The sequence below is a fragment of the Cynocephalus volans genome, chromosome 1 (genome assembly GCF_027409185.1).
Source record: "Cynocephalus volans isolate mCynVol1 chromosome 1, mCynVol1.pri, whole genome shotgun sequence".
NCBI classification, from domain to species: Eukaryota; Metazoa; Chordata; class Mammalia; order Dermoptera; family Cynocephalidae; genus Cynocephalus; species Cynocephalus volans.
In genome coordinates, this window is record NC_084460.1 from 60,714,999 (window position 1) to 60,737,316 (window position 22,318).

At 59.9% G+C, this 22,318-nt stretch overlaps 2 protein-coding genes across 4 annotated transcripts in view; one reads left to right on the forward strand and one right to left on the reverse strand.

The window, feature by feature from the left end:
* MYO7B (myosin VIIB) overlaps nt 1-17,991 on the forward strand; it is a 70,330-nt gene extending 52,339 nt beyond the window's left edge. The window contains exons 25-46 of the mRNA XM_063093895.1: nt 1,684-1,810; nt 2,954-3,073; nt 4,115-4,288; nt 4,989-5,216; nt 6,256-6,423; nt 7,557-7,674; nt 7,758-7,884; nt 8,819-8,982; nt 10,047-10,228; nt 11,348-11,478; nt 11,697-11,854; nt 12,112-12,265; nt 12,749-12,904; nt 13,535-13,640; nt 14,500-14,613; nt 14,959-15,046; nt 15,570-15,676; nt 16,111-16,296; nt 16,496-16,612; nt 16,822-16,905; nt 17,104-17,223; nt 17,693-17,991. Coding sequence (XP_062949965.1) covers nt 1,684-1,810; nt 2,954-3,073; nt 4,115-4,288; nt 4,989-5,216; nt 6,256-6,423; nt 7,557-7,674; nt 7,758-7,884; nt 8,819-8,982; nt 10,047-10,228; nt 11,348-11,478; nt 11,697-11,854; nt 12,112-12,265; nt 12,749-12,904; nt 13,535-13,640; nt 14,500-14,613; nt 14,959-15,046; nt 15,570-15,676; nt 16,111-16,296; nt 16,496-16,612; nt 16,822-16,905; nt 17,104-17,223; nt 17,693-17,794 — 3,031 coding nt within the window. The 3' untranslated portion in view covers nt 17,795-17,991. The remainder of the gene's footprint in view (nt 1-1,683; nt 1,811-2,953; nt 3,074-4,114; nt 4,289-4,988; nt 5,217-6,255; nt 6,424-7,556; nt 7,675-7,757; nt 7,885-8,818; nt 8,983-10,046; nt 10,229-11,347; nt 11,479-11,696; nt 11,855-12,111; nt 12,266-12,748; nt 12,905-13,534; nt 13,641-14,499; nt 14,614-14,958; nt 15,047-15,569; nt 15,677-16,110; nt 16,297-16,495; nt 16,613-16,821; nt 16,906-17,103; nt 17,224-17,692) is intronic.
* Nucleotides 17,992-18,735: 744 nt separating this feature from the next.
* Nucleotides 18,736-22,318, reverse strand: part of LIMS2 (LIM zinc finger domain containing 2) — a 55,101-nt gene continuing 51,518 nt past the window's right edge. For all 3 annotated transcript variants that reach the window (XM_063091894.1, XM_063091900.1, XM_063091884.1), the window contains exons 6-10: nt 22,122-22,272; nt 21,061-21,153; nt 20,486-20,534; nt 20,299-20,374; nt 18,736-19,732 (exon numbers count right to left, since the gene is read on the reverse strand). In XM_063091894.1, the coding sequence (XP_062947964.1) occupies nt 19,585-19,732; nt 20,299-20,374; nt 20,486-20,534; nt 21,061-21,153; nt 22,122-22,272 (517 nt within the window). In that variant the 3' untranslated portion in view covers nt 18,736-19,584. The remainder of the gene's footprint in view (nt 19,733-20,298; nt 20,375-20,485; nt 20,535-21,060; nt 21,154-22,121; nt 22,273-22,318) is intronic.

Sequence of the window (22,318 nt, forward strand, 5' to 3'; positions counted from 1 at the left end):
TCTTTCTTTTCATTTTCTCTCTGTTCTTTAGATTGAATAGTTTTTATTGATCTAGCTTCAAATTCACCAGTCTTTTTCTTTCTTCCGCAATCTGCTGTCATGCCCAACTAGCAATATTTTTATTTTAGAGATATTTTTAGTTCTAGATTTTGCACTTGGTTCTTTCCTACACTTCTATTTCTCTGCCAAGATTTTCTGTTCGTTCATTTACTCTGAGCATATTTTCCTTTATGTCCTCGAACAGAGTTATAGTAGTTTTAAAACCTTTTCTGGAAATCCAATATCTGGGTCATCTGGGGTCAGTCTCCATTGGCTGTCTTTTCTCTTGAGGATGGTCATGTTTTTCCATTCCCTCCAGTATTTGGTACTTGAGTGTTATCTCCTCATAAATCTGGTACTTATGGGTTGTATTCCCAGCAGGCAGAGGAGGGAAAGTGTAAACAGGTCACAGAGCCTTGACACAGCCTGAAGGGTCTGGAATTCTAAGTGGATTCTCACAGGTGGAGCATGGAGTTTGGATTCAAGCCTATGGGCACTGGGGGAAAGTTTTAAGCAAGAGAGGACCATGATCATATTTGACTTCCAGAAATATCTCCCTGGCAATAACATGGTGGGGTGGAGCCTGGGGGTGGGAGGCCAGGAAGGGGCTGTGACGGAGATCCAGAGAGAGATGATGAGGAATGGCCCCAGCAGCAGGAGCAGAGAGGAGGGTTCAGAGAAAACGTGCAGGAGACGGACGGCGATGGGATTGGGAGATGGAGGGATGGGAGGCGTCGAGGATGACTCCCAGGTTTCCGGTGTGGGTGCGCGGTGGGTGGTGGTGCCCGTAGCCTGCAGGAGGAGGCGGTGTGCTGGAGCCGATCCTCCCCCGCTCACAGAGCCCACTGTGCTTGTCTTCACCCAGCTCTGTGGTCAGCAAAGTCATGCTGGCAGCTGAAATTGGCCTTAGTGGGAACATGGACACCACAGAAATTGGCATCTGCGACAAGTCCAGGCTTTTTTTCAAGGGAGAGATGTTTGATAAGCATTTACCAGGACACCACTGAGTATTAGGGGAAAGATACTGGCCTCTGGATATATGGGGTTTGACAGAGGCTGGAGTCTGTGGGAAAGGATTCAGGAGGACCCCTTGGCCAAGAGCAGACCGGGTGTGTTGGGGAGGAGTTCATGAGCCTGTGGGGATGGGTTCTGGTCAGGAGGTAAGGGTCTGAGGGGTTCTTCCATGAAGTCACGCTTTTCCCTGCAGGAGAGGGGGGTGGCTGTGTTTAGGAAGGAGGGTTGGGGAAAGGAGCAGATCAGGTTGGGCAAAGGCTGGGCTACTGAGGGCGGGGCTGTGGCTGAGAGACCCGGGCGCCACTGCTGGAGGGCCATGCCCCGCTGCTGGAGGGCCGGGGCAGAGAGGCTGAGGGAAGCACACAGGGCCAGGGTGTTGTGGGGCAGAGTGGGAGGGAGCAAGGGCCTGAGGGACGAGGTGATGGAAGGGTGGGCTGAAGGGAGTGGGGACACGGAGCCTGGAGAGACATCGGAGGTGGCACAGTCCTGGGAGGTGAGGAGGCTGGGGGGCCAGAGTACTGAGGGACCCTACCTAGGGGGCAAGAGGATGGTGTGCCCAGGCACCCCTGTCTCCTCTCCTCCCCCAGAGCTAGCCCCCAGTCCACCCTCCCCATGGTCTGTGTCTTTCAGAGATGAAATTTACTGCCAGATCTGCAAGCAGCTCTCAGAGAACTTCAAAATGAGCAGCGTGGCCCGGGGCTGGATCCTGCTCAGCCTCTGCCTGGGCTGCTTCCCACCCTCGGAGAGGTTCATGAAGGTGGGGAGGGCCTGGGGGGAGTGGTTACATCGGGAGCATGGGTGGACCCTGGGTCCATGCCTGGTTCTCCTGCATCTGTAGGCAGCAGTGCCTGCACTTCTCTGGGCCTCAGTATTCCCATCTGTAAAAGAGGACACTGTGTCTGGCTCCTTCCAGCCCCTATCCAGGGTCTGCAGGACCATTTCACTTGGGCTAAGGCACCAGAATGGCTCTTCAAGACTAAAATGAGACAGTAGATTAAATGTGCCTTGAAAAGACAGGAGTCCTAGGAATGGGCCCTGCCTGGAGATGGGCCGCAGTGCCTCTTTGAGTCCTTAGAACTAAAATAGTGGCGGTTGGCAGATGCTTCCAAGTGGGAGAAGCCCCAGGCTTTGCAGCTTTAGTGTAGTTCTGATTATGACAGTAATATGCAGAACTGCAGAAAGCCTAAAACAAAAATAAGTCATCCCTACTCCCAGAGGTAACTGTCATTGATATTTTCTCTGGTCTTTTGTGGTGTTATAGTGTCATACTTGTGATCATACAGAAAACACTCCCTTCCTGGTGGACAGCAGGAACCATGGTCACCTCAGTGGTCTGTTCTGGGCACTCGGGCCATTTCCGGCACCAGGAAACCCTTCCAGCTGTATCTCCCCACCCCACCACAGGAAGGAATGAAATCTCTCTGAGAGGCGAAAAGATTTTCAATACATTTTGTCAAACGTACTTTGGACATTGGCTCCCTGCATTTTTCGCTTTCTTATCTCTATAATGTTCTCAGGTATAAACTTCCCAAATGCCAGCTTTCACAACTGGCTGTCCCAGAGGGTATTGAGCTTGTTGGTGGACATTTGGGGCCCATCTTCCAATTTTACATCACCCTAGATACCACTGTGATCAAAAAATACATAAGTGCCTTTAGAATAGGTTTGAATTATTGGGTTAGAGGACATGCACGTCTTAAAACTATGCACTATTTAAAACATACTGTCAAGCTGCTGCCCAGAAACATACCAATTTCTGTTCCTTCTCGTGGGGCACGAGAGCATCCATTTCATGTGCCTTTACAAACTGAGTGTGATAATTTAAAAGATCTGTTGGGCAGTGAACAGAAATCGCCTCCATTCTGAGTGTTTTCCCTCCTTTCTCTTCCTCACCCACCAGTATCTGCTGAACTTCATTGGTCAAGGGCCAGTGGGCTACGGGCCCTTCTGTACTGAGCGCCTGAGACGCACCTATGCCAATGGGGTGCGCACAGAGCCCCCCACCTGGCTGGAGCTGCAGGTAGGGGCCAGCAGGGGTGGGGTGGGACAGGCCCCCATGGCTCCTTCAGCACGACTCAAGTGGTGCCTTCTCCTACAACAGGACTTGACCTCCTCCCCTCTGTGTCCCCTGTGGTACCTTCTGTGCCAATGGTCCCTGTGAGTCCCCCTGGGGCTCAGCCTCCCCAGGCATGGCCCAGGCTTCAAAGATGCTCTCCCCATCTCTAAATTCACATTCCTCTAGGGCCCTACTAACTGCAGGGGAAACCAAATCTGACATATTCATTAGCATTAGGGTGTGAATGACAGCTAATTGCTTCAAGTATTACCGTCCCAAGGGCATCTGCACTTTGTAAAGTAGGCAGTGGTTATGCTGAGTTTGCTCTCCTTGGTGGCATTGCTGTCAGGAGCAGGTGCCACCTCTACCTGCTTTGGCAGCTATGTCACCTGCGAGATCCTGAAGTGTCCTCGGGAAGGGCCATTCAGAGCAGCCAGGGTGAAGGGGGCATCCCCAGCACTCTGCTGTACCCGCAGCTCTGGGCCCAGCCCAAGCCTGGAAGGTGCTCACTCCTGTGGCCCCATGGTGTCCTATGTGGAGAACTGAAGCTGAGTGTGTTCACACAGTGTTGTGCACAGACAGGATCAATAGCTTTCAAGGACCCCAGAATGTCCCAAGTACTGGACTCAGGGATTCCCAAGAGCTCTCGTGAGTCTAAGTCACTTAACCTTGCCAAGCTTAGAGTTCTCATCTGAAAGTGGGACCATTACAGCCTGCAGGCTGCACCCCAGAGGCTGCAGAGGTGGACCTGGAGAAGCACACAAATCACTGGTGTATGTGGGCAGCATTGCTCTTGTCCCTGATGGCTGTCTGCTCGGCAACAAACAACTGGCCTGAACTTTGTAAACTCCATGCTGAGCCAAGCCAGCGCAGGGCTTCTAAAGGCCCTGCCCTTGGGAATCCAGGGGATGGGGAAGGAGGGGCAATGGGTTCCGGGAGCACCAAGGCAGGCAGCTGAGCCCAGGGGCTTCTGGGACAGAGGGGCCTGAGTCTATCTGTCGCCAGGCTGTCAAGTCCAAGAAGCATATCCCTATCCAAGTCATGTTGGTGACTGGACGGAGCCTGACTGTCATGGTCGACTCAGCCTCCACGTCGCGGGAGATCTGCCTGCATATTGCCAGCAAGCAGGGCCTCAGTGACCACCTAGGCTTCTCCCTCCAGGTCTCTGTGTATGACAAGGTACTGACCATGAGTCCCATCCATCGCCTGCCTCCCTCACATCCCCAGGCCAGAGCACCCTGAAGCTCTAGCCCTTACACCTCCCAACCTGGCCACCGCCCCTCCCAGCCACCAAACACATGCAGGTGCACACACGGGAAATGCCTCAGGCCAGGCAGCCTGTCCTGCCCAGTTGGCTATACCTCAGCCCCCAAAAACAGCCCATGCGGTACACACCTTGTCACGCCCCTGCCACATCCGAGCAGACCACACACAGACAGCAGGCACTCACACCAGCAGCCTGCTCCAACCTCCCTCACACCCTGGGGGCTGCACATACCACCCCTGCAGCAGATATGGGGGGTTGCACTGGCACAGAACCACCTGAATCCCATCAGCACCCACCCAGGGGCCTCCACTCCCACACCCACACCCTCATCTCAGATGCACTTATGCCAGTCAGCCAACCCCAGTGCCATGGTCCTGGTCACATCAGCCAGCATCAATCTCTGCCTTCTTTGGGAGGGGCTGGCAGGGAGGAGTTTGGGAGTGATGGACAGGCTGCGTCAGGTGGCCAGGTGGACTCAATATCCACTCAGCCCATGCTGGGTTCCAAGGGTCCCAATCCCTGTCTTCCACATGCAAGTACTGAGGGTGGGCATCCCCATGGGGTGGGGCACACAGCAGCTGCTAACCCCTGCTGTCCTGATTCTGGCCTCAGTTCTGGTCCCTGGGCAGCGGGCGTGACCACGTGATGGACGCTCTTGCCCAGTGTGAGCAGCTGACCCAGGAGAGGGGCGAGAGCCAGCGCCAGTCACCCTGGCACATCTACTTCCGGAAGGAGTTCTTCACCCCCTGGCATGACTCCCGGGAAGACCCTGTCAGCACCGACCTCATTTACTGCCAAGTCCTCCGTGGAGTCTGGTCCGGCGAGTACAGCTTCCAGAAGGTGAGGAGCCTGGGAAGGACCACATTCCAGGGCCAGCCTGGTCTGCAGCCACCAGGAAACACTCACAGAGAAGAGACCCAGCCAGGAACAGAGTGATGTAGAATGCGCAGGATGCAGAGGACAGAGGGAAGGTGGTTGCAGGGGTGCAGGTGCAGCTGTCCCTCCCAAGCCCTACTCCCTTGGCTCCTCCCTTGGGCCCCGGGCCTGTCTGGCCTCACCACAGTAGCTCTGTTTAGGGGGCAGCAGAGCCTTGTGGTCAAGAACGTGGCCTTGGAACCCTAGTGCCTGAGTTCAAGTCCCACTTCTACCTCCTCCTGGCATTGTAACCTTGGAAAGTTCTGCCACCTCTCTGAGCCTCGGGCCCTCGTGTGGAATGTACAGAGTACTGAGAGCCCTTTTGTAGGGGAGATGTGAGAACTGAGGGCGAGAATGTACCTGAAGCTCTGGGAGCAGCAGGTGCAAATCTCCCTGTGCTGTCAGGAGGATGCAGTCCTGGAGACCTGCCTGGAATGAGCATTGGCAGGGAGCAGCAGGGGCAGGGGGCTTTGTGAGGCTGTGGTCCCCCAGAGAGAATGGGCTGGTAGGATCCCTGCATGTGCCATGCTGGTGCCTTGCACAGCATCCTGCCCAGCTGAGTCCTTGCAGAAGCCCTGAAGGGTTGACCACTGGTCTCCCTTGACAAGTGAGGACAGAGCTAAGACAGGGGAGAGGCCTTGCCCACCTTCATTCTACTCAGAGCAGTAATGCTGGGGTTCCACCCAGGAACTCAGAGAGGAGTACCCCCTATTCTCAGGCAGAGGGCCTGCAGGGCTCGGGCCAGGGCTGCCTGGAACTCCTGGCCTGCCACCAGGAGTGCATCCTGTGTGAGGCCCAGTCAGGGCATGTGCTGGTTCCCTTTGGAGATGGCAGGACAATGTGGCTGCTTGCACTCCCAGGTCCTGCCTGAGCTGCTGGTCAGCTGCACTGTGCTGGGGCAGGGGAGGTGTCATGGGAGAGGGTGGGCTCTCATCACCCCCCCATGTGCCCCTGGAATGTGCAGGAGGAAGAGCTGGTGGAGCTGCTGGCCCAGCACTGCTACGTGCAGCTGGGTGCCTCAGTAGGGAGTGAGGCTGTCCAGGGGCTGCTGCCCAGCTGTGTCCCCCAGAAGCTGTACAGGACCAAGCCCCCAGAGAGATGGGCTAGCCTCATCACTGCTGCCCATGCCAAGGTCAGCCCCGAACTCTCCTCCATGGTGGTGGGGGCCCCAGGTATGCAGAGGGGGTGGGTTCCCTCCCCACAAGCCCTCACCCACTAGGGGAACAGGAAGCTTAAACTTGACAGTTGAGCATAGTCCTGTCTCCTCAAGTTTAAACAGTCTCATTCAGTTCAACTCTCTATCACAGGCCTGCGTCACCTTCCCTCCTCCTCTCAAGTAGGTACTTTGGGTGGTGCCTGTGCTGGTCTGTGCTGCAGCGTCTGGCCGGACCGTGACCCCTTGGTGTGAAGGAGTTCACAGCTGCTGACCGTTGACCATGCCATTGCCCCAGCATCAGTCCTGCCCCCAGGGGCACACTGTTCCCCAATAGGCACGTGGGAAGCCCTGGATCAGAGTGTATGGACAGTCTAAACGTCTGACACATATCGTGTATCATCAGCTGTGGTGCATCGATTTACATTCCCAGAGCTGGTATTTGAATGTTACCCAGCCACTTTGTAAAGCAGGAACAAGAGAAATAACGTTTTATCCAACAGTGAAGAGAAAGTTCAGTTGGGTATTACAGCCAGTTATGGACACAGGGACACAGGGACACAGCGCAGTGGGGACGGGAGAGGAGAGGCTAAAGCTGGGGAGGAGTAGAGAAAGGGGAGGAAGGAAACTTGAAGACAAGGAACTAGAGGGCACGGCTGAGATGGAGGTGCCTGAGAGAGGCCCCAAATACGCAGGAGAAGGACTGCAGAGAAGAGAGAGGTGCTGAGCACAGAGACACGCAGCGAGACCAGACCCACGGGGCTGCGGGGGCAGGAGCAGCCGTCTCGCCGGCCCGCAGACACCAGATGCCGGCTTTGCATGCCCAGACGCGCCAGCAGTGCCTCTGGCGTCCCACCGCTGATGGGGAAAGGTCTTCCTCCCTTCTCAAAACCGTGTCCCAAAGGGTCCTCCTCCTGGAGGGCACCGTAGGACTGTGTCAGCCCCCAGCATCCCCAGAGGATCCCTCGCTGGGCACTGACATCACTTTAGGTAGAGGCTTCATATTGGCGGGATGATCCACTGACTAATCACCCTGAGAGCTGGGTGAGGGGTCAGTAGGGGAGGAAGGGTGACGGAGGTGACACCTGGTGTCTGTCCCCCTGCCCCCACAGGCCCCATACACCCAGGCGCGAGTCCCGCCGCAGGCTGTGCGGGAGCAGGTGGTGGACGCTGCCCGCCTGCAGTGGCCGCTGCTCTTCTCCCGGCTCTTCCAAGTCACCACACTCTCCGGTAACAGCATCTGGCTGTGGGGGCAGGCGCAGGCTGGGTGTCCCTGGGCGGTGCAGCTTCACACTGCTGTCTCCTCTGGCCAGGCCCCCGCCTGCCCAAGGCGCACCTGATCTTAGCCATTAACTGGAAGGGGCTGTACTTCCTGAACCAGAAAGAGAAGATGCTGCTGGAACTCTCTTTCACAGAGATCATGGGTCTGGCCACCAACAGGTGGGGGCCCTGAGGGAGGATGTCCCCAAATCTCTCTCCTTACAACCTGAGTCCTTGGGATCGATGCATCTGTGGGCTCAGGGACAGACAGGGAGAAGGGGTGGCATGATGTACCATGGAGCCGGGCTGGGGTGGAGGGATAGCAGCCACCGGACTCAGGAGCCCCACCCTCTCTACCAGGCCATGCTGCCCCACTAAGTGCTCCATTTGTGCATCGGGCGTTGACCCGGGAGCTTCTCTTTGAAACCCAGACCCCGCTGGACAGGGAGCACTGCCTGCAGTCTCCGTGGCCTGCATCCATTTGCAGGCTCTTTCTCTTCCCATGGGCAAGAATCGGCCACACAGAGAGAACAGAATGTCTCGGGGGGAAGCCAAAGACAGGTCCTGGTGTGCCGGGGTTGCCTCTCAGGCCAGGGCAGACCCCAATACTTCCACTCCCGTGGCTCTCCAAGGCTCCCACCTACTGGGAACTCCTCCAGGCCATCATAATCATGACCGCGGGGCTGTGCCAGTACACACTGGCCACCACTCAGCAAGGCTGACTCTGCTGGGCACTTTCCTGGATTCCATGAAGTGCTCACAGCATTCTGCATGCTGCAGATGAATAAAATGAGGCACACAGGCCTGTTTTGTCCCTGCACACCAGCCACTTTATCACTGCCCAGAGCTAACCCCACACTGGGTGCTGGCACCCCCACTGCCTCTGAGGCCCAAGGGGCCCCAAGCTCTGGCCGCCACTCACTCACCACCCACAGTGGAGCCCAAGATGTGGGCCATCCTGGGCTCAGACCCTGGCCCTGCCATGGCCCTGGACGAGCCACTCTGTTTCCTTCTCTGTGGCTCAGGAGAGTCCCCACTCTGAGGCTGCAGAGGGGCTGAAGTGGGGACAGGGCGGAGGAGGGCTGGGGTCACACTGCACCCTCCATGCCCTCAGGGAGGCCCGGGGTGGGCACCGGCTGCTGCTGTCCTCGCTGCACGAAGAGTACGAGTTCGTGTCCCCCAGCGTCGTGGCCATTGCCGAGCTGGTGGCCCTGTTTCTGGAGGGTCTGAAGGAGAGGTCCGTGTTTGCCATGGCCCTGGAGGACAGGAAGGCCACAGGTACCCAGCCAGGAGCGGGGAGCCAGCGGGGGGTGGCTTGTGCATCCCCACATCACGGCAGCTATGCTGCACGGAGCAGTACTCAGGGACACCAGTAGAGGGAGAGAGGGAGCGTCACAAAGCTGGCAGGGGCGGCTTTGGGCAAGGCCGTGCTCCCTCAGGAAACTCTTCTACAAAATAAGGGGACTGAAGGACGTGGTCTCAAACCCTCAAGGCAAGCCTTGCGCAGGACTTCACTGCTGCAGAAGAACCTGGAAGGGCTGACACCCCCCAGCCCCCAGCCAGTGGAGTTTGAGCACCGTCCCCATAGCCACCCCATTACCCCATTTTACAGACACGGAACCGGAGGCTCAGAGAGGAAATTAGCTCACCCAGGGTCACAGGTCACAGCACACAGAGGGCGGGAGCTAGTTCTCAGCCACAGCCTCCCTGCAAGTCAGCATTCCAGCAGGGTTGAGCTGTGGGCTGTGGGGGTCATGACCAAGACCCAGGACCTCCACCTGGCACAGCTGATTGGGAAGACATGCCGGGCTGGGCGTTCATGGGCCATGCAGTGGTGTGGTTGGTGCAGGGGCTTCAGAAGCGGGGAGGGGAGGTTCCCTAAGATGCAGAGGAAGGGCCTGTGCATGGGGTCTCACGATGGTGAGAAACATCAGCCTGGGATGTGTTACCCTGTCGCCCATCAGTCCTCTAGCCACCCCAGCGTGGAGGGATAATATCTCCATTTTACCGATGGGAAAACGTGCTCGGAGAGGTCATGCAGTGCTCAGGCCAGGCTCTGAGGGCCCTGGCTCCCCGGGCTGGGGCCAAGGTCGGAGCTCTGGAGCCCCTGCCCACCTGGGCTGTGTGCCTATGCAGGTGCAGCACGTGGCAGCCCTCTGGGCCCCCGAGGTTCCTGTCCCACCACCACTCACTCTCCTAGTGGCCTTGCACCCACCATTCCGTGCCTCAGTTTCCTCATCTGTCAATGGAGACAGCCCAGGAAATGCCAGCACAACCTTTGGCCCTATAGAGCCCTCAGCAAATGACTTTTTTGTCCCTGTGTGTGTGACCTGGACTTGCAGATGATGCCACCCTCCTACCTTTCAAGAAGGGGGACTTGTTGATCCTGACGAAGAAGCAGGGGCTATTAGCCTCTGAGAACTGGGCGGAAGGCCAGAACGACAGGACAGGCAGGACAGGGCTGGTGCACACGGCCTGCCTCTACACCATCCCCGCAGTCATCAAGCCCTCGGCGCAGCTACTGGTAACTCGAACGCTCCCCTCTTCTCAGCCCAGGCACCCACAGGCACAAGGGAAGCAGCCCCAGGTCACCCAGCCTGGGCCCCTAGGCCAGGAGGGCCACCTGCGCATCGGGTCAGCTCTGCCAGGCCCCATTGTCCCTGTGGGGCGACTGTGCAGTGCCCAGCTTGGCACTTAGTAGGTGATCAATAAATGGGTATTTTCTTTCTCCCACCATGGGTGTGTCCTGAGAATAAACCCAACGTCACCATGGGCTGCCTCATTTAAACCTGACCCAGAGCTGGCCCCTGAGGTTCCCATCCCACCACCACCACTCACTCTCTGTGCCCACCACTCTGCCTTGGTTTCCTCATCTGTCAAAGGAGACAACCAGGAAATGCCAGCACAGCCTTTGGATAGAGCATGGTGCTGAAAACACCAAGGGCCAGGGTTGAATCCCTGTACCAGACAGCATAAAAACAAACAAAGAAATAAATAAACCCTGACCCAAGGGGCCTAAGTCTCCTTCCCCACGAGAAACACCCCCTCCTCCAATCCCCAAGAGCAGCTTCGCAGGGAGGCAGGGATGGCAGGCATTCAACACACACGCACTGAGTGCCGAGCGTGCCCTGTGCCTGCAACACAGAGGATACAACAGCAGCTCTACCTGCAGGGAGCGTGCAGGTATTTGGGTAAATAATGACAGAGTGATGGTAAGTGTGCCAAGTGCCACCAAGAATAAGCACTGGTTGTCGTGAGGTCTTGTAATAGGGTGGGGCTCGCCCTGTGTGGGAAGGCATCCCTGAGGGAGTGACGTTTGTGCTGGGCCTGAAGCTATTGGGGACCAGGCAGGGCTAGGCCGAGGGGTGCCCCTGAGGAGAGGCAGCCTGGAAGGTCTGAGAAGCCCAAGGTGACTGAGCCCCAGAACAGGTGGTCCTGGCTTCATAGACAGTGGTGCTAATCCTCCTGAGGGAAAGGCAACCGGCTCAGAGAGGTTTAGTCACCAGTTCTGGGTCACACAGCAGGTGTCCAGCCCTGTGGTCTGACCCCTCCCAAGTCACTGAGGCAACCAGGCCAGGAGGAGCAATGGGAAGGGCCTTTTGGGCGGTGCTCCTGGGTGCCTACAGGCCTGTGTCCGCTGCAGAGCTTGCTGGCCATGTCACCAGAGAAGCGGAAGCTGGCAGCCCAGGAGGGGCGGCCCACAGAGCCACTGCCTGAGGAGCAGCCCAAGGAGAAGCCGCACACCCTGGAGGAGTTCTCCTACAAGTTCTTCAGGTGCCCACCTCCTGCACCCCTGAGGGCTGCGGGGAGGCCAAAGGGGCAGATGCCGAGCCTGCTGGGCCTCCCCAGGGCAGGGGAAGCCAGGAGGGGCTTGTGGCAAGGAGGGGACCCCCTGACCCTTCCACAACCATCCTGGGAGGTCAAACAGAGGAGAAGCATGGAGCAGAGAAGACCACAAGGCAGTTCCTCATGCTGGCTTCTGCCCCTGACAGGGCCCCAGAGAAGGAGACAGTCAGCAGAGCCATGCTCTCCCTGGCTCGCACCCAGGGCCACCTGTGGGCCTACTCTGCTGAACCACTGCGGCAGCCGCTGCTCAAGCGCGTCCATGCCAACGCTGAGCTGCGGGACATCGCCTGCCAGATCTTCCTCGATATCCTTCCCCAGCCAGCCCACCCCTGCTGCATACCAGCCTCATGGGCACAGGCACCACAGTCCCCTCTCAGCCCCACAGCTGCCCCATGAGTGGGGCTGGGCCTTACCTCACTGAGCACAGGGCAGAACTGACACACAGCTTACTGCAGGGCTGGTCAGGGGTCAGTGTGGGGCTGGGGCCAGGGGTCAGTGTCTATCCCTGGTCAGGGATCAGCGTGGGGCCACCTCCAGCACTGTTCTCCTTGACGGCTGCACCCATCCTCAGGTACATGGGCGACTACCCTTCTCGTCAGGCCTGGCCCACCCTGGAGCTCACCGACCAGATCTTCTCATTGGCCCTGCAGGACTCAGCCCTGCAGGACGAGGTCTACTGCCAGATCCTGAAGCAGCTGACACACAACTCCAACAGGTGTGCCAGGGACAGCAGGGCGGAGGGCACTGGCCCCTCAGTCCCCGTCCCAACCTCCCAGGTTGGGTCCAATGCTCAGAGTGGAAGTGGCAGCTGGTGGCAGCTGAACACAAGGCCGGCACCTGCAGCAGCAGTGGGAAGCGCTGGGCCCCCGGCTACTCTGCTGACCTCCTGGGGGCAGTCAGAGCAGGGCGGAATGGTCCTGCCCTGGGACCTGCCCACCTCCACCCTCTTTGTGTGACCTGAGTGGGCCATGGCCTCTCTGAACCTCAGTGTCCTCCTCCACAAAATGGGTGCAGTGGTGCCCTCCTCTTCTCGAGGGTGGGAAAGCCCTGTGGCACCAGACAGCCGGGTGGTGGGCTGGCATGATGTGGCCTTGCTAGTGCCCACTGCACCCTCCCCTGGGTCCCCCAGACCCCAGGCTCAGGCAGGTCTCATGTCCCTGCTCCCTGAGCTGCCTGGCTGACAGGAACCACCCCCCAGGTACAGCGAGGAGCGAGGCTGGCAACTGCTGTTTCTCTGCACGGGCCTCTTTCCTCCCGGCAAGGCGCTGCTGCCCCACGCCCAGAAGTTCATAGACACTCGGAGGAAAAAGCTGCTGGCCCCAGACTGCAGCCGCCGCATCCAGAGGGTCCTGAGGTGAGCCTTGGGCCAGCAGAGCCTGGGTGCTGAGAGGCCCAGCCCAGAGTGGCTGAGGTCAGAGGCCAGGCCCTCCCACCCCATGTGCCCTCTCCCTCATCCCTGCCATGGTCAGGGAGTCCTTCCTTAGCTGTCTGTCTTCTCCTCCATGCCTCTTGCCTCCTCTGTGGCCGTGGGGAGGGTGTTCGACCATGAGTGGCCAGGATTTTCATGGCTGCCGTGGTGGGCACCCTCGTGGTGGGCACCCTCAGAGTGGGCACCCTCGGAGAGAAGCTGTTGGAGTCCCCAGCCCCGCCCCCCAGTGCCCCGCTGCCCCATGCCCTGCCCCCCAGTGCCTTGCCCAGGTGCCACTGGCCCCCTCCCCGTGTGTGTCCCAGCCTACCAGGGCCTGCTCAGGACTGGGGTCATCTGGGAGGAGAGACCAGGCCTGCCTCTGCCATCACCTCCTCTGGGGCCATGTACTGAGCCCGCCAGGCAGGGTCAGCCCCCTGGGAAGTGCAAGGGTTGGAGCCCCAGCAGTAATCACTGGGGTTATTTTTTGTTTTGTCTCTGGCACGTAGTTTACGGCCCACGTGGAGGCTGGGGGAGTAGGGGCGGGGTGGCATCTGCAGCAAGTGCTGTCCTGTTCAGGGCGGGGCCCCGGAAGCAGCCCCCACACCAGGTGGAAGTGGAGGCCGCCAAGCAAAATGTGTCCCACATCTGCCACAAGATCTACTTCCCCAATGACACCAACGAGGTGAGTCCCCAACCCTTGGCCCACAGCAAGTCTCAGGCCTCGGGAAACTGCAAGGCACACTCTCCATCAGCCCAACGAGCTCCTGGTCACCCAAGGGTTTCAAGGGGACATCTCACCTTCACCACTCTCCTACTTCCCCTGCCCCACCCCCCATCTCCCCCTGGTGCACAGGCCCCTCCCACCTTTGCCCTTGCTGCAGAGGTGGTGCTGCCCCCAAGGGGAACAGAGGGGTAGCAGGGAGGAGTGGGGGGAAGCGGCAGGTGCAGTTGGAAGTCAGGACTGTCCCAAGGTGCGGGTTGAGAATTCCAGACCAAGGACACAGGAGGAAGGCCAGAAGGGTGGGTAGAAGGTTGATTCCCAGGCTTGGGGGCCCCTAGGGGCTTCTGACCATCCTGTGGCATGGCGAGCAGCTGCCACCATTGGGTGTGCCTTGTGGACAGAGCCCGCCATGGCTGCTGGGGAGGGTGGAGGGGACCCAGCCATGAGGGTGAGGCCATCAGCAAGAGGCAGCAAAGGAGAGAGGGGCTGAGGAGGTTGAGGTGGTTGATGCCACCCTCACAGCCTCCCCAGTGCCGTGTAAGCCTTTATAACAGAAAGTCCCCACCATCTGGCTGCAGGGCACAAAGCAAGTTCGAAAGGCAGTGCCTCCTGGGTCCCAAGACAGCGAATGCTGTGACTGAGCAGCATAAACTCAGGGCCAGTGTTCTGCAGGGGAGGCCTGCCCTGCTCAGGACAGAGCACAGCCCAGGCTTTATGAGGGACCAAAAGCGCCAGGCAATGAAGGGCCATTCCAGGCTGTGCTTTGGGAATGTGTGGCCCCAGGCCAGGCTCTGGGCCTCACTGCCACCTCTCTGCCCAGATGCTGGAGGTGGGCGCCAATACGCGGGTGCGGGACATGTGTGACAGCATTGCCACCAGGCTGCAGCTGGCCTCCTGGGAGGGCTGCAGCCTCTTCATCAAGATCACAGACAAGGTGCACCATCCTGACAGCAGGGACAGGGAGGATGGCAAGCGGGGTCCCCTGTGTGAGGTGCTCTCCTGACAACTGAACGGACTGCAGCCTGCCCAGCATGCCTGTGTGGGCTGGCTTGGGCTTGAGTCAGACAAAGGTCGCGGGGGTGGGTATCAGAGCCAGAGCCCTCGCCCCGCACACCCAGGGTGGCCCGCAGGCGGCTGCCTCCAGCCGACCCTGAGCAGGCCCTGAGTGAGCCCGCACCAGTGCGGCACCAGCCCGCCAGGCCATAGAAAGCCACTGGACCCAAGGACGCTCCCCTAGAAGCCGCTCCTCCTGCCTGCAGCCCTTACCTTTCCCACCCAGGTCATCAGCCAGAAGGAGGGAGACTTCTTCTTTGACTCCTTAAGGCAGGTGTCTGACTGGGTCAAGAAGAACAAGCCCCAGAAAGAAGGTGAGGGTCTCTGTGGAGCAGGGGGTGGGGGAAAGAGGGTGTGGCTGGGATAGAGGGGCAGGGGCAGGACCATCTGCCTCCCTGGGCAGGTCGCCTCCTGCATTGCGCCAGGCCCATTCATTCATTACCTTGTGTGTCCTGTATGACCCTGGGTATATCCCATGGTGAGGCCAGATGGTGAGGCCCTGCCCTGGGGACACTCCCAGCTTGGCAGGGGCAGGGCATGGGGACAGGCCCAGAACAGGCCCAGAACAGATGGCTGTACTGCAAGGTGATAAAGGATGAACAGGAGCTGAGGGGATCTGACCCCCACAGGGAGGTCCAGAAACATTTCTGGAGAAGGTGGTCCCCACACTAGTCTTGGAGGATGAGGAAGAGTTGGGGCCGGTGAGGCAGAGGGGTGGAGACTTTCCAGGTGGAGGAGCAGGAGGGTGTGCTGCAGGCAGTGCCTTGGGCATGGTGGGGGCTTGGCCCAGCGGAGCCTGCTGGGGAGGTTTGGTGCCCACTGCCGCCTCTCGCCCAGGGGGCCCCGTGATGCTCCCCTACCAGGTGTACTTCATGCGGAAGCTGTGGCTCAACGTGGTCCCAGGGAAGGATGCCAATGCAGACAGCATACTCCATTACCATCAGGTACCCAGACAGGCCCCCTCCTGGTGGGCATGGGTCTCCCCCTTGCCATGTCACAGCTGCCCTGAGACGTGGAGGAAGCAGCAGGCTGTGGCAGCCCACACCCAGCCCAGGCTCCAACCATGGGATCCTATGTGGTGGGCAGGCTGCCAGGGGAGGGAGGGGACAAAGGGTCCTGCCGCCTATGGAGCACTGGCCCGTGCCCAACTACATGGGGGTAGAGTAGGCCATTGCCTGCACAATAAGACATCAGGGAGCCCTGCCTGGATTGGGTTTCATTGCACAGGCCAGAGACTACCTGAGGGCCTCAGCTTCGGCCTTCTTAGTCTCTCCTGGATGAGGGTGGGCTAGCCCCTCAGGCCACAGCCACCTGAGCACGAACAATGAGGTGGGGTGGGTGGGCTGACAGCCTGAAGCCCAGCGTGTCCACCACCCAGGAGCTACCCAAGTACCTGCGTGGATTCCACAAGTGCTCACGGGAGGATGCCATCCACCTGGCGGGCCTCATCTACAAGGCCCAGTTTGACAATGACCGTTCCCAGCTGGCTAGTGTCCCCAAGATCTTGAGAGAGCTGGTGCCCAAGAACCTCACATGCCTGATGTCCTCAGAGGAATGGAAAAAGGTCCTCAACAGGGCTGGGGAGGGGGCCCTTGGGTCACTGCCCCTCCGAGGCCCCTCCAAGGGCCCCACCTGGGCACAGTGAGCCAGTTGCTGGGCATGGAGGGTGGGCTGGGTCTGTTCACACTATGCCTATCCCCATGCTGTCCCCAATGCTGCTAAGACTTTCTCCCCCCACCTCACTGGCCCTCTCCTTCCCCCAGAGCATCCTCTTGGCCTATGACAAGCATAGGGACAAGACGGTAGAGGAGGCCAAGGTGGCCTTCCTCAAGTGGATCTGCCGGTGGCCCACCTTCGGGTCTGCCTTCTTTGAGGTGAAGGTAGGCTTTGCCCAAGCGGGCCCCACTCAGCCCTGGCCCCAGCAGTCCTGAGCTTCTCCCCAAACATGCATCTCAGGGTGGGGCTGGCTGTCAGGTTTAGAAGGAGTGTGTGTTTGTGTACAGATGTGTACATGTGTGTACGTGCGTGTGTCTCAGGTGAGCTCCTAGACAGTGGCCACCTGGCGACCACTGTGCCCCTCTCTCCCCAGCAAACCTCAGAGCCCTCCTATCCAGACATTGTCCTCATCGCCATCAACCGACATGGGGTTCTGCTCATCCACCCCAAGACCAAGGTAGTGGCAGGGCTGGGGGACTCACCAGGGTCCTGGGACCCTGTGCAAACAGGCCAGTGGTCACCTGCTCTGGTGTGTCATGTGCACCCTCCTGTCCCCTGACACAGACAGACACACACACACAACCCCTGGGACCCAAAGGCCCCTAGTCCTGCCCAGCTTCAGCTTGCCATGCCCACCTTGCCCCTCTGTCCTCAGGAGCTGCTCACCACCTACCCCTTCACCAGGATTTCCAGCTGGAGCAGTGGCAGCACCTACTTCCACATGGTGCTGGGCAGCCTGGGCCGGGGCAGCCGCTTGCTGTGTGAGACCTCTCTGGTGAGCCCAGGTCCCTTCCCCCAGCTCAGACACTCCGGGCAGAGAGGTGCTGGACACTGGGTTTCCCACCCTCGCTCCTTGCTGCCACGGGCGAGTTGCTCACTCTGAGGGCTCAGCTGCCCAGGCCCAGGCTGGGCCATCAGAGGCCTGCCGAGAGGCTTGGTGCATCCACCAGGGCCAGCAGCCAGCAGTGTGGTGGCAAGGGCTGGTGCAAGGCTCCCTGCGGTCCTGGCCTCCCTGAAGAGGGAAGCAGATTCAGCTGGCAGGGAGCCAGGAACAGGCAGCCCCAGCAGCAAGAGCCCCACCCACCTCACCATGCCCCGCCCACCTCACCATGCCCCGCCCACCTCACCACGCCCCACCCAGTTGTGGGTGCAGAGTTTGATGCCTCCAGGGGTGTCTGAGTCTGAGACCCCCACCTGCCCTCCCTGCGCCCACAGCCTCTGACCCCACCCTGTTCCTGGTCCAGGGCTACAAGATGGACGACCTACTGACTTCCTATGTGCAGCAGCTCCTGAGTGCCATGAACAAGCAGCCGGGCTCCCAGGCCCCAGCCTTGGCCCACCCCTAGTGGCAGATGCCAGCTTGCCCACTCACCCTTCCCAATCTAGGGTCCCGGTGGCTTCCCTAAAGTCCCTCCCCACGTGGCCCAGGGGCTGCCCTCTGCAGACAGCCTTCCATGCTGCCCTCCCCCCAAGTCCCCCGACTCCCCTCGGCACCACAGATGACCCCCTCTCTCCTGGGCTCTGACCACAGAGGCCAAAGGAGGGGCCTGGGGCAGGGCCGGGAGCCTCGGGCCTCCAGGCTGGTAGTGGATGGCTGAGAGGAGCTCCCCCACACAGAATGTTCAGTAAAAATTCATGGAGCAGCAAGTGAGTGTGTCCCTGAAGGAACGGGGTGGGGACACCCGGTAGGCAGGAGGCCTGAGAGGCACTGGCTGCAGAGTCCCTTCCAGAAAAAGCAGAACACATTGTGACTTCTCCAGGGAAAGCCGGATGACCAACGCATTCTCCAGGAATGACTTCACACCCCATGTCGCCTCCCTCCCTTCCTTCCTCTCCCTTCCTCCTCCTCATACTTTCTCATACTGGGGAGCTCTTGCTTCAAGGCCCGTCTGCACACCTTCTCTCCTTCCCCATGGGGCACTGCAGGAGCAGGCTACTCCCAGGAGGGCCAGGGTGAGGGTGCCGCTCTCTGGCCGCTGGCTTCCTACTAAAGCCAGCCTGTCCCTGGGCAGTGGGCAGAGCTGGACACCGGACCTTGGAGGCCTGGGTTCCCCCTGACTTGCCATCAGGCCCTGTCCAAGCCCATCCCCCTCTGCCCAGACTGGCCTTATATCCAAACCCTGATGGCAGCTTGGCCTGAGACAGGGCTGGGTCCCACCTGAACTCTTTCACCTGCCTGTCTGGTGTCTGTCTCTGCATATGATAATGCCAGCAGCAGTCTGTGTCCACACAGACTGCTGCACCACTCCCCCACCCCTGCCACCACAAACCACACAGGCCCTTGTGTTTGTGTGTATAAGCCTTCATTGTGCAAGCATAAGCCCCAATGCCAGGTCTGCGCTGGCCATGGAGGAAGTGTCCTCCCTGGACGAGGTGAGGATGAGCCACCCGACCCCACTGCCCCCTGGTCCCTGGCCATGCCCAGAGGCTGGATGCAGGCCCTGCAGCAGGGGAGAGGGAACTGCAGTGGGCTAGGGTCGGGCAGCCAAGGCAGGACTTTAGGAAGGCCTAGTGAGTGACAGGGGGAGTGGGGTCCTGGCTGCTCCAGCCAGTTTGTGGTGGGAGAGCAGGACTTGCCGGCCCAGTTTGGGCACAGCGATCTTGGCTGAGTGAGTGGCTAAGGATTGAAGAGTGGCTCCCATAGGCCTCTGACTGTGTGGCCCTGGCCATGGGCATCTCAGGTGCCACATGCATACAGTGGGACCACTGTGGGGTGGAGGCTCCCACGGGAGAGTGTGCCATCAGGCTCCTCTGGGGAGGGACAGGTCAGGACAGGACAGGTTGGGACTGTTGTCTACACAGGGGCGGGGGACCCCAGGACCTGATTTGCTCCTGTCCCTGGAGGACTGTGGGCTGAAGCTGTGGGCACAGGTGGACGTGGCTGTCAGGCCCCTGCCTCTGTCCCCTGCCCCTGCATAGAAGGAAGAAAAAGAGAGGCTCTGGGACAAAGGAGAGCAGGGACACAGAAAGAGGAAATGATGAGCAGAGCAGAGGGGAGGGATCTGCGGAGGAAAAGAGGACACGAGGCCTCAGAGAGCAGAAGCAGAGTGGGAGGTGACAGAGAGGGAAGCCAGCAGAGGGGCAAAGGCGAGGCCCTGGGAGAGGGAGGAGGGAGAGCTGTGCAGGCGGATGGCTGTCAGGCAGAGTTGAGGTCCATAGCCTTGGGCTGGGCCTTGCGGGAGGTCAGCTCTGACAGCTTCTTCAGCCGCTTCTTCAGCTCCAGCGGGAACCTCTCGTAGCACTTCTTACACACGGGCTTCATGTCGAACTCCACAAACTTGTTCCTAAGCACAGGCCCAGCCATCAGGAGAGTGCCCCTGCCGGCTCTGGCCCCGACAGGTGACGGGGAGTCAGAGAGCCGGCTTCCCTCAGCCCCCCGCCCACAGCCCCGCCTGGCCTGCTCCCAGCCCGAGGCCGGGCCCGGCGGGCTTCTGGCATGGTGGATGAGAGATGGGCCTCGAGGCCTCCCTTCCCTCCTAAAGGCTTCTCTTGGGGTTCTGGCACCCCAAGAGAGGCTCTCTGCTGCCCTCAGACCCGGGCCCCGTCTCTCCCCCACAGCTCCAGCCATCCCACGCCCCTACGGCTTCCTGGACGAGCCCGAGTCTGTCTGCCTCCTTCGCATATGCTGTCCCGTGGGCTCCGATGCCCTTCCGTCCCCTCTAGGGTGTGTGACTCCTCCTCTCACCATGCCCTGGGGTTCCTAGATGTGCCCCCATCTCCCTTGGCTGCCCCTTGCCCCCACTGCATCCCCAGGGCCTGACTGTGGTGGGCATGTGGGGAGGACCGATGGCAGGAATGACGCCCACGCACCCGCGGGCCTCACACATGCCCCGTGGCAGGGGTGACTTACTTCAGGGTGAGCTTGCTGTTGCAGGTGGAGCAGGAGAAGCAGCTCACACACCAGGCCTTGTTGAGGGCCGACACCACTGTGAGGGCAGAGCGGGAGCTCAGCAGGCCCCACCCAGGCCCCACCCAGGCCCCGCGGGGCAAAGCCAAGAACCCTGGGGAGGGAGAGCGGGTGGGGGTGGGGGCCTCACCGTCACCCTCTATGACGCGGCTGCAGGTGTAGCAGACGTCCCCAAAGAGCTGTGGACCAAGCAGGCTGTCAGTCACGCCCCGGCCTGGGGCCAGAGCGCAGCCCGGCCCAGCCCTTCCCCACGTTGCCACTCCCAGGCATCTTTCTGCCCTTCCTGCCAGGCACAGCCAGAGGCGTCAGGTGAGGGCACCTCTGCCCACTAGAATCACCCCAGGAAGGGAAATAGGCTGAGGCACTTCTCCCCAAAAGGCCTCTTTGCTCCTGCTGGTGTCCCACCCCATCATCCTCTGTCTTCTTTCTGTTCCAGAGCGGCAGGTGGGAGAAGGGTGCTGGCAATGTCACCCGCCGCACCCAGGACCTCACATCGTCATTTCATTCAGTCCTCACAACAGGCTTGGGCCACCACGGCACATTTTCCAAATGAGGACACAGACCTGGCGTGCAGGCTGGCCATAGCACTGCGGCAGGGCTCCAGGAGGGCTGCCCGCACTCAGCCTCTCCTGCTCACCAGCAGCTACCAGGTCCCCCTGCCGCCCTTCCTGACCTGTGTCCTTTCAGGCTCTGCCCTCGCCTCACCTGGTTGTAGTGGGTCTCACAGTAGGCCAGGCCCTTCTTCTCATAGTGCCGGTGCCCCAGGAATGGCTTCTCACACTTGGCACAGACAAAATGCTGGGAGGAGAGAGGGCAGGCCAGGGCAGCTTCAGGGCTGGAGCGATAACCCCAGGAGACATCAGTCACCCCAGAAGACAGGAAACAGAGGCCAGGCAAGGCAGAGGCCTTGCAGGGCTCACAGCTGGGCAGAGGGGCTGACACCTCCATGAAGGGGACTCTGCTCCTCCTCTAACACACGCACAGTGACATCTTAATGCCATCATCCTCTCCTGGCCTGGTCTCCCACTCAGCAACCTTAACCTGAGGGGTCAGGTGCCAGCCAGGTGCTGCAGAGGGTCCTCACAGGTGGAAGGGACCTGCTTAGCAGGGTGCCTCCTGTGGCCTCCCCTCGAGCTTGAGGTCACTGGGAAGCACCTTCCTGTTGCAAGAGGACGCAGCATGTGAGGACACACCCTCCCCAGGGGCTGGGAGCCTGGGCCTGCACCAGGGCAGGATGGCTGTGGCCTCTTGCCGATCTTCTCAAACAGGTCACCCAGGCACAGCTTCAGGACACAGGGCTGGCCAGGTCGTCGGAGGACACAAACCTCCTTTCCAAATGTGTCTCTAAGAACATTAGAGCCCTCAGTCCAGGGGTGAGGGGTGCCCAGGTACACACACCTGAGCAGCTCACCAACTCTGTGTCCACACGGGCTGTACACACAGCCGGTTCTGTCAACCACAGTCCCAAGGGGAACCCAGGGCAGACTGTCCCCAAGATTTTCTCCTGACTTTGGAATCCTCTAGAATGCCAGGAGGGGATTGACCATGAAAGTGACCATGGCTTTCAGGCTCAGGTCTCCTGGCTGCATGGACGGGCTGGGGTCCTGGCTGAGTACAAGGAGGGACAGCACCCAAGAGGAAGGTCCTCGCCAGGAGCCAGCAGCAGCCTGGGCTGGAGTGGGGAGGGGCTGCTTGGCCAGCCTCTGACCGTGGCCAAGAGCCAGGGCATCTGCACCTGAGGCCACGCGCCTGCCAGCCTGGCTCACCTCCACATGCCACTGCTTGCCCAGCGCATTGACCACGCGGCCCTCGATGGGTCGGCGGCAGGCCCCGCAGATGGGGACGCCCATCTTGTCGTGGCAGGGCAAGCAGTAGAGCTCACCCTTCAGTTCACGAGCCTCGGCAGTCAGCTCCTTCCTGGAAGACAGTGCAGAGCCCCCAGGTTAGTCCCAGCCCTTCTGCA